We start from the raw sequence: 12689 nt of genomic DNA, 5'->3' as shown, positions 1-12689 counted from the left end.
CAAGTCTAGGCCTATCTGGCGAACCTGATAGACTTGTCTTATGTTTCAGTAGGGGATTGGCATGCAATGCTCCGCGTAGGCTAGGCTACATAACGTAGGCCTAAGCAAGCTTTTTCGCATCACATCTACTCTCTCTATGTAGGCTATGTATGTATATATGTATACTATAGTATACTATATCGATCTATATTTATATTGCAATTTATTTTGCAATTACTTTGGTTGCCTGCACCAAAGAAAAAAGCTTTGTGAAAAAATATTTATTGTTGTTCAGTTATTGCACCTGAGAATAATAAACATGCACATACTCACAAAATAGGGCCATTGTCCTGAACTTGAAATTAGAAGGTTGTTTGTGTCAGACCCTGCAGTTAAAGCCTCTGGCACAAAAAAAAATGTTGTGCGGCATTGTGTGCTTGTGGGGCCAGATCAGCCCTTCAACAGCTCACTGACCTTTTCCTTCCTTTGCCTTCCCTCTCTCAAGCAGTCAGACTATTCCCCCTCATTAGCTATCTCTGCTACTCTGTGTGTGTGTGTGTGTGTGTGTGTGTGTGTGTGTGTTTTAGTGTGTGTGTGTGTGTGTGTGTGTGTGTGTGTGTGTGTGTGTGTGTGTGTGTGTGTGTGTGTTTTAGTGTGTGTGTGTGTGTGTGTGTGTGTGTGTGTGTGTGCGTGTAAGAGAGAGCAAGTGAGGAATGAGAGGCAGGTATCATACCCCAGTGCTGAATAGGGTTTCTACTAATTACTGAATAGTTTTTTCCCCCTTCTTTGTGTGTGTGTGTGTGTGTGTGTGTGTGTGTGTGTGTGTACCTGTGTGTGTGTGTGAGAGAGAGAGAGAGAGAGAGAGAGAGAGAGAGAGAGAGAGAGAGAAAGTGAGAGTATTTGTGTGCATGCTCAGGCCGGGCAGCCATGCACTTGTGTGAATGTGTTGGAGGTAAGTGAAGTCTATTGATTATTTTAATCCGCCTATTTGTGAGTCTGTGATCCTCGTGGCTCTGCATTCGACAGGGGAATCACTAATGGGCCTCAACGCAGCCTGCCTCAGACCTCTCCCCATCCAATTAACTTTCAACTGGAATCTGCCAGGAGAGAGCGAGAGGGAGAGAGAGAGAGAGGGGCCTGACGACAGACATGCCGAGATCACCCACTAACCCCCACCGGCAACAGATTCGCTAAAGCCTTTAAGTCCAGAATGCCATTAACTCTCGCTTTTAATTAAAGATTTTTGCCTCTCCTTCTTAGTACTGACACAGGTACTATCCAAGTGCCATTTCAGCCAGCCCCTACAAGAGGAAATACTCACCTGCTCCCTCCCTCCCTGTTATTTAAATGAGAACTCTGCATAGGACCGGTGCCAAGCTGTGTTAACGTGCCTGATGGGGGAATTGCCAGTTCATTCGTACTTCACAGCTCATTCCCCCACAAAGGAGGGGTGGAAAGGAGCGGCCGCTCTCTCTTACAGCATCAAGCAAAGCCTTGTGTGCATTAAAAGACTCCTTCAACTCTCCTGCTTTATCACCACCACCACCCCCCCCCCCTTTCGTGGAGACAACCCGTTGGCAGGCATTCTTGAACTCCGCCCGTGCCTGCTGTGGCAGTGGTGGCGCCGGCGTCAGTTCAGCAGCTGTTTGCTGTGCTGTTAGCTGTTCCGCTCCCATTGTGCACATTGAATAATGCACAATACCAGGTCACTGCTGTGCCCATTCACCAGTCAACAAGAGCCAGGAGCCAGGGACATTTGTACGGTATTTATTACTGGGTAATATGAAGGCAAAGGGGACGTGGAGGAATGTGTAGATAGGTCATTTCGTACGGATATGCTCTGCTTTTGGCTGTATTTGCACATGGCTCTGCTGGAATGGTGAGAAACATTCTTGACCGATGATGCATCACAAGTGTCCAAGTGTCAAGCTCAGATTATCGTAACACTGGGCCAACTCTCCCACTTTGCCTTACACAATTAAAGTATCTTCAGGCACACACACTCACATACACACACACACCGAGGAAGATGACAACATTACGCTGTAATATTATTTTCTGATTCAAAAACAAAGGAGAAAAATAAACACCCGTCACTGTCTGTCACACACAGACATTTCTGAAGACTCATTCAGGTATTGGAGCAGTGAACATCCTAGACAAGTCATGCTTGATTTCCTGGAAAGAGGATTATCAAAATGGAATGTCATTACTGGGAGCACTGGATTTGTTTGTGGTCCCTCTTCAGGAAATCTATGAAATAATTGAAGTACATCATGTGTGACTGCACACACATTTACAGTTGTTGTACTTAGAATCTACTGATGTATCACACTCTGAATATAAGTCATCATATGAGGCTGGAGAATGTGTAATTGGATCATAACTGCTGTAATGATCATAGCAATTATGCATGGCACAAGTATGTGAAATATCTACTGTAACATTTAGAACCGGGCCCAATCGTTAAGCCAGTCATCTTAATTAAAATGACATTTAAAAAAAAATAATGATTCGAAATTTTTGACACACTAACTGCATTACGTCTCAGTGTTATCGCAAACTAACAGGACAATGACCCCACAGAAAACCCCTTAAAGGCGATGCACTCCAATTGCCCTTTAAATCATGTCATTCCAGAATCCTGATACTTTTTGAGATTTTAAGAACTTTCAGAGGACACATTTATGTAGCAATTAGTGCTTGTTGCTAATATGGCAATGGAAGGACTTGCATGACGTATGTTTGATAGTATAAATCTATCCAGAGCCCTGACACATTAGAATGGGCGAACATCAATATAGCATTATCAGGGTTATACTTCACTGATGGCCAAAGAACAGTGTACCATAGACAAATATATACAAAACAAGACTTCAGTTTCACCAGGTAATGCTAAGCAATCTACAGCTAAACAATTCATTTCTCCTGGGCAGGATGTCAGCAAAATACCAATTTTTTTTGTAAATTTCCAAAAACATAAACAAAACCAGAGTCAACTAATTCAATTCTGAATCACATGTTTAGAGAAAAATAAAAGTATGTATTTTCGGCTGGGATTGTAGACAGGGTGTATTATCGCCACTGATCAATATATTAATGTTTTCTTCTGGGCCAGTGTCTTTAGACGTATTGGAAATCCATGCTGAAGCTCTCGGAGGCTGTGGTGAGCTATTGTGCGCTCGATTACAGTCCCTGTAAAGTCCACGCGCCGGGGCCATCTCTCCAGTCCACATGGTCACTTTAAGTGAAATGAATTGAGAGGACTTGCATTAATCTAAAACCCTCCGTGGTGTGTGTCTGTCCACGAATATTTCTATATATGTATGTTTATATTTCATCTTTTTATATATATGTCTCCATAGTACTAAGTGTCTCTATATGTGGTTGTCTCCGCATTGCAACACGATCACCCCTGAATCTTGGTAGTGGGCAGCCAGATACCACAGCCCACAATCACTTCCCCCTTCGACAGCCCCCCCGCCACCCCCCCCCCAAACCAGAAGCCAGTCATGTGTAAACGCAGTGGAGGGAAGTAAACCACTAGCCGCAATAGATATTTTTTCTAATAACTATTTTGTCTCCAGTCGCCCCGGAGGACTCGGAGGCACTCGGAGCGATCTGCCCGCCGGTGCAGAGTGTGGCTCTGCGGTGGACACACAGACTGGGGCTCCTGACCAGGGGCGCAAGCCCGAGCTTTAAAGATGGCAACACACAAGAAAAAAGAGTGGGGGGGCGTGCAGATCACATCAGAACATGTACACCTAATGAGGTAATTAGACTACAAGATATGTGTCTCACTGTCCTTTATAGATATTTTTGTACATTTATTTTGTATTTCTTTTTTTCTTTTTTTCTCTCTCTTCAAAGTATAAATTTTGGCAAATGCTTTAGGAGGATGTGGTGGAGAGCAAGGTTGTTGTTGTTGCACACGGTCATATTTACACACACTCACACACTCATATACAGCGGTGGATGGGGTGGTCGGTTGGAGGTGGGATTTTGTGCAAAACCACACAGCTGACAGGATGTCCATGAAGCCCTTCAGCCTCTCAGTCACACACGTGTCGTGTCCTTCATGTCGACTGTCTCGGATGTAAATGTGCTCTGTGTGTTGCTGCGAGTGTCAGAATGTGTCAGTCAGTGTCCACATATGTGTGAATGTGTGCCTGCGTCGTGTGTATGCGAGTACACTTTAATGAGACTGTATGCGTGTGTGTGTGTGTGTGTGTGTGTGTGTGTGTGTGTATGTGTGTGTGTATGTGTGTGTAACTTTATTTCCATGCCTTCACGCAGTGTGCCCACGGTGGCGTCTTAGGGAGGGGGGTAGTGTAATGAGGGTGTCGAGATTTTGATTGGGTGGGTGGGTGGGGGCGTGGGGTTGGTCGTGGGTGGGTGGGTGGGTTGGTTTGGTGGAGCTGTTGGCCGTCGTGATCAGTCGGGGTAGATGAGGAAGCCGGAGAAGGTGCTGTACTTGTTGGTGTTGCCCCCGTGCACCTTGCCCCCGTCCAGCTGCACGTACACCTCGTCCCCCACGTCCAGGTGCAGGATGACGCTGTTGGAGGCGTAGTCGTAGTTCTGGTCGGCGTCCTGGGCGATGGCACTGGCCCTCACCTGCAGCGGGGCACAGGAGCGGCCACACAGCAAGGTGACCAATCAGACCACAGTAGTTGCTTTATTTATCTTTTTTTTTTTTTTTTTTAAAGGATTGAAAGTCCATCAGATCATGCGCTTCAATCCATTTTAAAGTCATTATCATCACATTTGAATGAGGAAATGATTTGAATGGCAAATAATAATCCATAAATGTATGAAACCATGGGAAAAAAAGACAAAAAGGTCGGACCCCAATTCTCACATTTCCCTGTGTGTACTATTCACAACTCTCTGATAGTGTTTCATTTCTGTATTTTTCTGCCCCTAGATATACTGTAGAGAGCCTGCACAACTCACTCTCTGTGTGTGTGTGTGTGTGTGTATGTTTCTACCACACCCTCACATACTAGAATCCATACATACGAGTTCGAAACAAATCTCATTTGCTTGGCTGGGAGATTGTTTAATTGTTTCTCCCCTAGCCGTGTGGCATATTGAAGGGTGGCTCTCTGACAGGACCGGTGGCGGCTGAACGGATGGGCTGTGGGCCGACCCCGTGACCTCTGCCTCAATTGAGAACACAACCATATTCTCTCCCATCGATCGCCACTGGAGCGCACCGGCTACTCCAACCTGTGGAATAAGGTGAGGGCGATGTTGCCGTTGCATCAGCCCAGGCATGGTCCGCGACTCTGGACATGTGTTTGTGTGTGTGTGTGTGTGTGTGTGTGTGTGTGTGTGTATATGTGTGTGTGTGTGTGTGTGTGTGTGTGTGTGTGTGTGTGTATGCGTGCGTGCGTGCGTGCGTGTGTGGGTGCGTGTGCACGCATGCGTGTGTATGTGTGTGTTGTATGTGTCTAGGGAGAGTGAGATGCTGTCACAGACGCACGCACACACATACACACACACACACACACACACACACACACACACTGTACCACAGCCCTGGCTATTGACCTGTTGCATTTAATCTGGGTTGCACACACATCATGCATAATATTGACCGGCTTCTACATGCAGGACGGACAGACGGACGGATCATTTGCATTCAGCTGGGGAGCTCAGCCGTATTGACCTGCTGCAGTGGATCCGCTACTTGTTTGCTAACAAACTATATTGGGTTTACTCATGTGGACACACACACACACACACACACACACACACACACACACACACACACAGACACACACCAAGCGCTTGCTGAGAAGACGCCAACAAGTGCACGGCAAAAGAGATTTTAGTGGACACGCTTGGCAAACACCCCACAGCCAAATGATGATTGACAAAAACTGAAATGATCCACGTCCAGCGCCATTCTTTAAGCGCGTGCCCAAATGCGGACGCCGGTATATATACGCTGGCATGCCGGAGCCGCTCTTATGACAGTAATGAATATGGTGGACGGGGAGAGGGGGGGAATTCAGGTGAGATGGCGGATCCAGTGACACACGTCAGGCAGGCGCCGATGGCCTTGCCCGCCAGTCAGTGACCACCTGAGAGGTGGGCACTCAATCTCTGTCACTTATCCAGACACGCAGTGGGCACTGCCGTGATAGGGTGGCGCTCCGACGCAGCATGTGCTGCAAGTCAATGAGCGCTATATCCCCCCCCCCCCCGCCGTCCCACATTCCCATTTCCCACCCTTTACTAATAGCCACAATTCCCGCAATGGGAAAAGGGTACAGTACCCGTTATTGGATTTAGACCGCTTCGATACAGTAGTGTAACTGTTTGCATTATGTATTGGACACGGCATATTTTTTTTACGCATAATGTGCTTTATATGTATTTTCCACATCTGACTGGCAAAATGTATTTTCAAATATACACCATGTGCTTTCATAAATATTTAAAGTCCTATTTCTCTCAAAACACTAGGAGCCATTCCGAGGGAATAGCTCAAATACTGCTCCACTGCGAAGAGTCCCCCCTGCAAGAATGTGTGGCAATTATGTCCACAATCTACTGGTGTAGAACCGACACTTCATTGTAACCACATCCATTCCACCTTACGCTTGTAACCGAGGATGGGGTTCCGTGTTTTTCTTTTTTTTGTTTCTAAACCCCCCCCCCCACCCCCCCACCACACACACACCCCACACACACACACTTCTTCTTCTCCTTCTCCTTGGGAAATGAAATGCAGGTCACGCAGTTTCTATCTGTTCGGACGCGTGTCAGTGAGCAGCGCTTGGCCGTGTCCCTGTCCAGTCTAAAGCGGATTGATTAACATGGCGTGGGGCAGCTGCTCTCTGGAGACGCTCTCGGCCCTGCCGGCAGCCCTGCGAGGAAAAAACGCACCACCACCACCACCACCACCCTACTCCACCCCCTTCCAGCTCACCTCCCAGTCACCAGCCATAATCTAATAGGCGCACTCTATTACGGCCATGATACAGTCTGCACCTCCGCAATTTGCTGGTCAATATTCTCCAGTGTAGGGTGGTAAAATGTTACCCTCATAATCCCTACTGCAATCTTGGCCCAAGGTGAAGGTGGACCATGGGCGGGCGACCGCCACACGCTCTTTTCGCGAGAACGACTTTTTCATAATCACTTTTAATTCATTTATTTTTACAGGGCTGTTAAGGATTTACACATGTATAACTCCGACGGAGAGCCGGCCGGCTGATTGATTGTGCGCGGGGCATCGACAGAGGCGGTCAATATGACGCGTGCGTCATCGTTGTGTGTGTGTGACAGCGATGGTCCGGCCTGCCGTCCCCATTGACTGGAGGCGTGTGTCACCGTGCTCATTATTCCCGCTAACCGGGTGAGGGGCCACTGGCTCCCCCAGGCATCCTCCCCAGGCTCAATACTACAGCGCTGGAGCTCTGGCTAATTAGCACAGCACATTTAAGGCCCATTTCCAGACGCACATCGATTTGGGTCGCATTTTTTGGGGAAGGGTTGGTGGCTGATATATGGTTTATGGTGTGGCCCACTCTCTCTCTCTCTCTCTCTCTCTCTCTCTCTCTCTCTCTCTCTTTCTCTCTCTCTCTCGCTCTCGCTCTCTCTCTTTCTCTGAAATGGCTAAGGGAACGGATTCATTTTTTCCTGCCGGATGATTCTTTTTTTCTTGAGCATTTATCAAATCTAAGTGAAAGGAAAGCCGGGCCCTGACGGGGGAGAGCAGCGGGGAGACATCGTGGGATTACTGTCGAGCGGCGATGGAGATGGATATTGACATGGGGAGGCGTTGCTTGTGAAACCGCACGCTGACTTGATCTCCACGCTGGCTGTGAGCAAGGACCCTCGGGCCTGCCGCGGGCTTCCTCTGCCAGGGCTTTTTCATTACAGGGGCACTATTAAACGAGCAAGAAAGACAAAGACGGAGAGAGAGAAAGGAGGGGGGAGAGAAGAAGAAAGAGAGAGGAAGGAGAGAGAGGAGGAGGAGAGAGAGAGGAAGGGAGGGATGCTGGGGTGCTTGCTAGTGGTGGCAGTGGTGAAGAGTGGGGGGGGGCTTGGGGGGAGCAGCTGGCGTTTTATACACAGTCAGAGATGTGTGGCGGAAGACAGACAAGGGTTGGGGAAATGTGCAAGGGGGGGGGGGTCAGAGAAGAAGGGGGACTCTGGGTGGAGGGGGGTTAGGATAACAGACTGATCAAGCGAGGCTATTTTGTGCGGGCAGGGAGATGTGAGGGTATATGAAGTCTTGTTTTTATCAGAGGGGCCGTGCTCGGCTGGCAATAAAAGTGACAGGATTCATTCGGGGTGATATACAGACCTCTTAGAGCGGAGACAATGGAAAAGTAGCTCTTAAAGTTACCTAAGGGACCCACTACATGATAGGGGTGGGACCAAGGGGAGAAGTCAAAAGTGCTGGAAACTGAACATTTATTAAACACAACGCGAGCCTTGAACAGGAGCAAACATTAGAGCAAGGCAGGCTAATCATGTTTAATTGTTCTCGGAGTTATTGTTAGCAATTAGCGTGATAGCATCTCTGTTGCACTTCATTTGCCACTGCTTTAGAAATGTCACGACAGTTTCTTGGCTCCTGACTGCTGCAGCCCTTGAGTTCATTTTGTTTTCTAGAACGTTACATCCATACGCCAGCATAGCTTACTCTATAAAGAAGAGACGCAGTCCTGAGCCAGTATATTAAGGCAGAATTCAGAAGCCAATGATTCAGTAATCATTTCATTACACAGTGGTTACTTCTTTGTTCGTTAATCTACAGTTAACCCTCAGAGTCAGCACAGCACCTTATTATTTTTTCAGCTGAGCTCTGTTAAAGGCATCTTTCTGGGAGACACTCATTATTACAGGAGCTGGTCATTAACAGACAGGCAATGGCATTTTGAACACCACCGTGTGAAAGAGCTTGACCTTTCTGTGATCTATTAAAAGAGCTTATGACAGCTGGGAGAAAAGAAAAAAAAATCAGGAACGCAGTTAAATGAAAGAGAGAATGAAAATGTATATTATTCAACTTTGCTAAATGTATTCAGGAGTGAGGCTCAGAAAAAATACACCATCGAGCTTTGGGACCATAAATTCATGGATTAACAGCAGCAAACACATTAATGGTGAGCGGGGGGGGGGGGGGGGGGGGGGGTATACTGCCGTTTAAAAAGGAGAACCACAATGACAGGGGGTGGCATACTATTCTTCACATCGCCATATAAATCATCACTCAGCCATTAGTACTAAAGAACTGACCCTGACAACTTCTCATCATTACAACTTGCTACACAATGAGAACACCATAATCCCTGATGCTGCTGTTATCTACTCCCCCCTCTTAACAAATCTGCAGACATGTTTATAGATTCCCACTTCCAGACAGCTGCCTAAAAATGGAGGCAGCAAGCTATATAACCTCCATGTGATTCTAACTATGGATGAATGAAACGTAAATATAAGACACTGGCTGGCGCATAAATCATTGGCGAGTCAGTACAGACAGTATCGACTTCTCCTTATTCAATCCACGTTGGCCCAGACCCAAGAAAGTGAACGCTGAGCAGTTATGAAGTAATGTGTGAATAGCGGTGGCAACCTCGCCATAATGTCAGGTAATTAATTCACTTTAGCCACGGCAGCCAGTGTGATGCAGCGCCGCAATGAGCACTGGCCATTTTTCAGCATGTGTCACTGCTTCTGTCACACTGAAATTGAGTGGGCAATACATTGAATTAATTAATGGTAATATGGAGAGTCTGGCTCCATTAAATATTGAGGAAGGAGGATAAGGCGCAATTATAAATACATCACTAATCTTTTCCCTGTCTGTGTGCTTTTCCTTAATGAGTTGTAACACGAGCATAGCATATTATGTTGTGGTGGACTATTTATTTTTTTCCCCCATTTACAGCAACAGTCACTTTCTGGAGTAAAGAGCCAAATTCTCAGCGGACATTGTTTTACACCCCCACCAACAACAGAAACACACCTTCACACACACATCACCACAACCAATCAGATAAGCTCCTTTAACAGTCTGTCAGCTATACTCGTGATAAAAGTGAATATCCACTGGACGGCAGAACCATTCTGCTATCTCCTCATCTTGATGGAGGCTTGGACACCAACAGCAGTCCCTGATGATCCCATCTCCTGACAGAAACCATAGCTTTCACCACTGTCGCATCGCTCATGCCGGAAAGGGCAACCATGAGCGGCTCTTTCCTCAGGCATTAAGGAACAGCAGGATTTCACTCAAAGGCAAAGGATTAAGAGCCTATGACAGGAACACGGATCCTTGACAATTCTCAAGGCGCCCCTGTAAGACAGTGTGATTTCTCCCCCCCCCCCCTCTACAGTAACTAATGCCTTAAACCAGGCCTTAAGGAGCTCTCTCCTCCCCCCTCTCCAGAGACCAGCCTTCACCAAACATCACCGGCCCACCGCAGATGAGGAAACCTGCCTCTTCCAGATGGAGACGCAGCGCTTCCCCTAGCCAGGTGGGGTTGCATGCATAATAAACCCACGAGGCATCACTAGCACAGTCCCTCAATTAATTAGCGTGCAAATGTTCTCCGACGTTCGGAGAAGCGGGTAAACAAATGTGGTGTTTTGTCGAGACGCTCGCTACCCCCCGACTCTATTGTTGGGGGCTGGGGCAGCAGCGGCGGCGGCGGCAGCAGTGCGGTCTACGCGGCCGTCGTCTTGTTAACCTGTCTGGCCGTGACACGCTCGGAGCCTCTCCATCTGTCTTGCGGGCAGCGCGCTCATTCCGGCCCCCTCGCGCGGCCGGCCTCCCTGTAGCCTCGTCTCTCAGCCCTCTGTCTGCGTGGCTGTATTAAGCCATCTATCTTCCTCTCCTTCCCTGATCTCTCTGTCAAGCAGCCTGTCTGCCTCCCTGCCATCCCCTCACTGTCATCCCTCCCTCCCTCCATACGGCCCAACCCCTCCCCCCCACCACACCCCACCCCACCCATACCCACCCCAACTCTCTCCGATCACGGGCCAGGAACATCACCCCTCTCTCTTCACCAAGCCCTCATGCCTGTGCTCTCTCTAACTAACGTTAGTCGCGCTGCGTGGAGTCATCCCCCTCACCATTGTGGCTAATTGGGCAAGGTGCCAGCCACACGAGTGGAGCCCATTTGCTCAGTTGTGTCACCTGTTGCATATGGCGGTGCATACTGATGGTTATTTTTTTTTTCCCCTCTAACAAAAGGAGCTCTGTTTTAAAAAAGAACAAAATATAATCGCTTCATAAAAAAGATAATTGTTTTTTTTTCAACAAATATAACTGGAGCTATTTTGCCTTACCTGTAGATTTGTTGCTGAATAATCCTATACTGAGAGTGCATTGTACTCGGAATCTAAAAAATAATATTGGCGGGAGATATTTAGCCTTTAGATGAATTGGTTTAAAGAGTGTCAGAAAGCTGTCAAAAACATGTATGAAACATACACATATATGTCAATTGACAGGTAAATAGGGTCATGGGAGAGAATAACTGTCATCACCCATAGCACTCAGGTAATATCCCAGTGTAAAACACACTACAGATCCACACAAGCTCCACTTGTGCGTAGAGCTATATGTACTATAACGGCCCCATCTATTTGCATTCATATAACAACACCTGCAGTCCTCCTACCTGCCTTCATTGCAAATTCTCTGGAAGCCACACAACAAACAAAGGGTGCGCTTTTAAATACCACCAACCGACTGCCTGACACTGATATGGCCCGAGGCTCTTGAGCCGAGCTCTGGGCGTTTGCGCTGGAGAGTGGACGGAAGCCTTTGCGTTGCAGCCATTTTTTCCCCTTTTCAGTTTTTTTTTTTTTGACGCATTACACCACTGCTGCCTCCCCTCCCAGGGATCATGAGAGGATATATTTCATATCTCAAGCCTATCAAGGTTGTAAAGTGAGGCCACCTGATGGGCTGAAGATGGACCTGGATGGGGTTAAATAATTAAGTTGAATGAAAAGATAATTAATGGGCAATCAATGAACATGCAGGGGACGAGGGGTATGGGTGGTGAGCAGGGGATCCAATCTAGGCGTTATGAATGATTTAACAGGAAGAGAGGACTTGAATGACAATACACAAGTCTGCCATGGCAAGCAACCACAGGACGTGTTAAGTGTGGTTTTACTTTGATCCCCAGTATCTAGCAGCTGTGCGCACACACACACATGAGTGCACACAAACACTTGAGTGTACACACACACACACACACACACACACACACACACGTACACACGCTCATACACACACACACACACACACACAAACTCAGAGACAGACATCTGTCATACAAACAAGGGGAGGTTGCTGTTGTGTGAAAGGAAGTGAATCATAGCGTAGCTTTTGCTATTAAAAAAGATTTGTATGAGGGAGGGGAAAAACACAACAGGCCAGAAGGGAGTGTGCTACAAAAAAAATCTTCCATCTTGCATTTTTTTTCTTCTTCTTTTGCTTCCTCTCCCTCTATCAGTCTTTAAATCCTCTGCCCCATTGGAGATTCATCTCTATTCTTTCACTCCTTTTTTATGCCTTTTCTGTCCACCCTTCAGACTTTAATTAGTGCCAGGGGACTGAAGAGCTGGATGAGTAACCTGTCAATTTCACATGTATTATTTATTTAACTGATGTGTAAACTGACTGGGCCGCACTGGACAGACGGTCCGGCTGTGTCTGGCTGCGC

General features: G+C 47.2%; 1 protein-coding gene across 1 annotated transcript in view; it reads right to left on the bottom strand.

Annotated features, from left to right (window-relative positions):
* Positions 1–4374: 4374 nt before the first annotated feature.
* c1ql4a (complement component 1, q subcomponent-like 4) overlaps positions 4375–12689 on the bottom strand; it is a 12406-nt gene continuing 4091 nt past the window's right edge. The window contains exon 3 of the mRNA XM_062540056.1: positions 4375–4593. Within this exon, the coding sequence (XP_062396040.1) occupies positions 4414–4593 (180 nt within the window). The 3' untranslated portion in view covers positions 4375–4413. The remainder of the gene's footprint in view (positions 4594–12689) is intronic.

The sequence above is a fragment of the Sardina pilchardus genome, chromosome 7 (genome assembly GCF_963854185.1).
Source record: "Sardina pilchardus chromosome 7, fSarPil1.1, whole genome shotgun sequence".
Classification (NCBI taxonomy): Eukaryota; Metazoa; Chordata; class Actinopteri; order Clupeiformes; family Clupeidae; genus Sardina; species Sardina pilchardus.
Note: the sequence above shows the minus strand (reverse complement) of the source record. Positions and strands in the feature narration are given on the sequence as shown.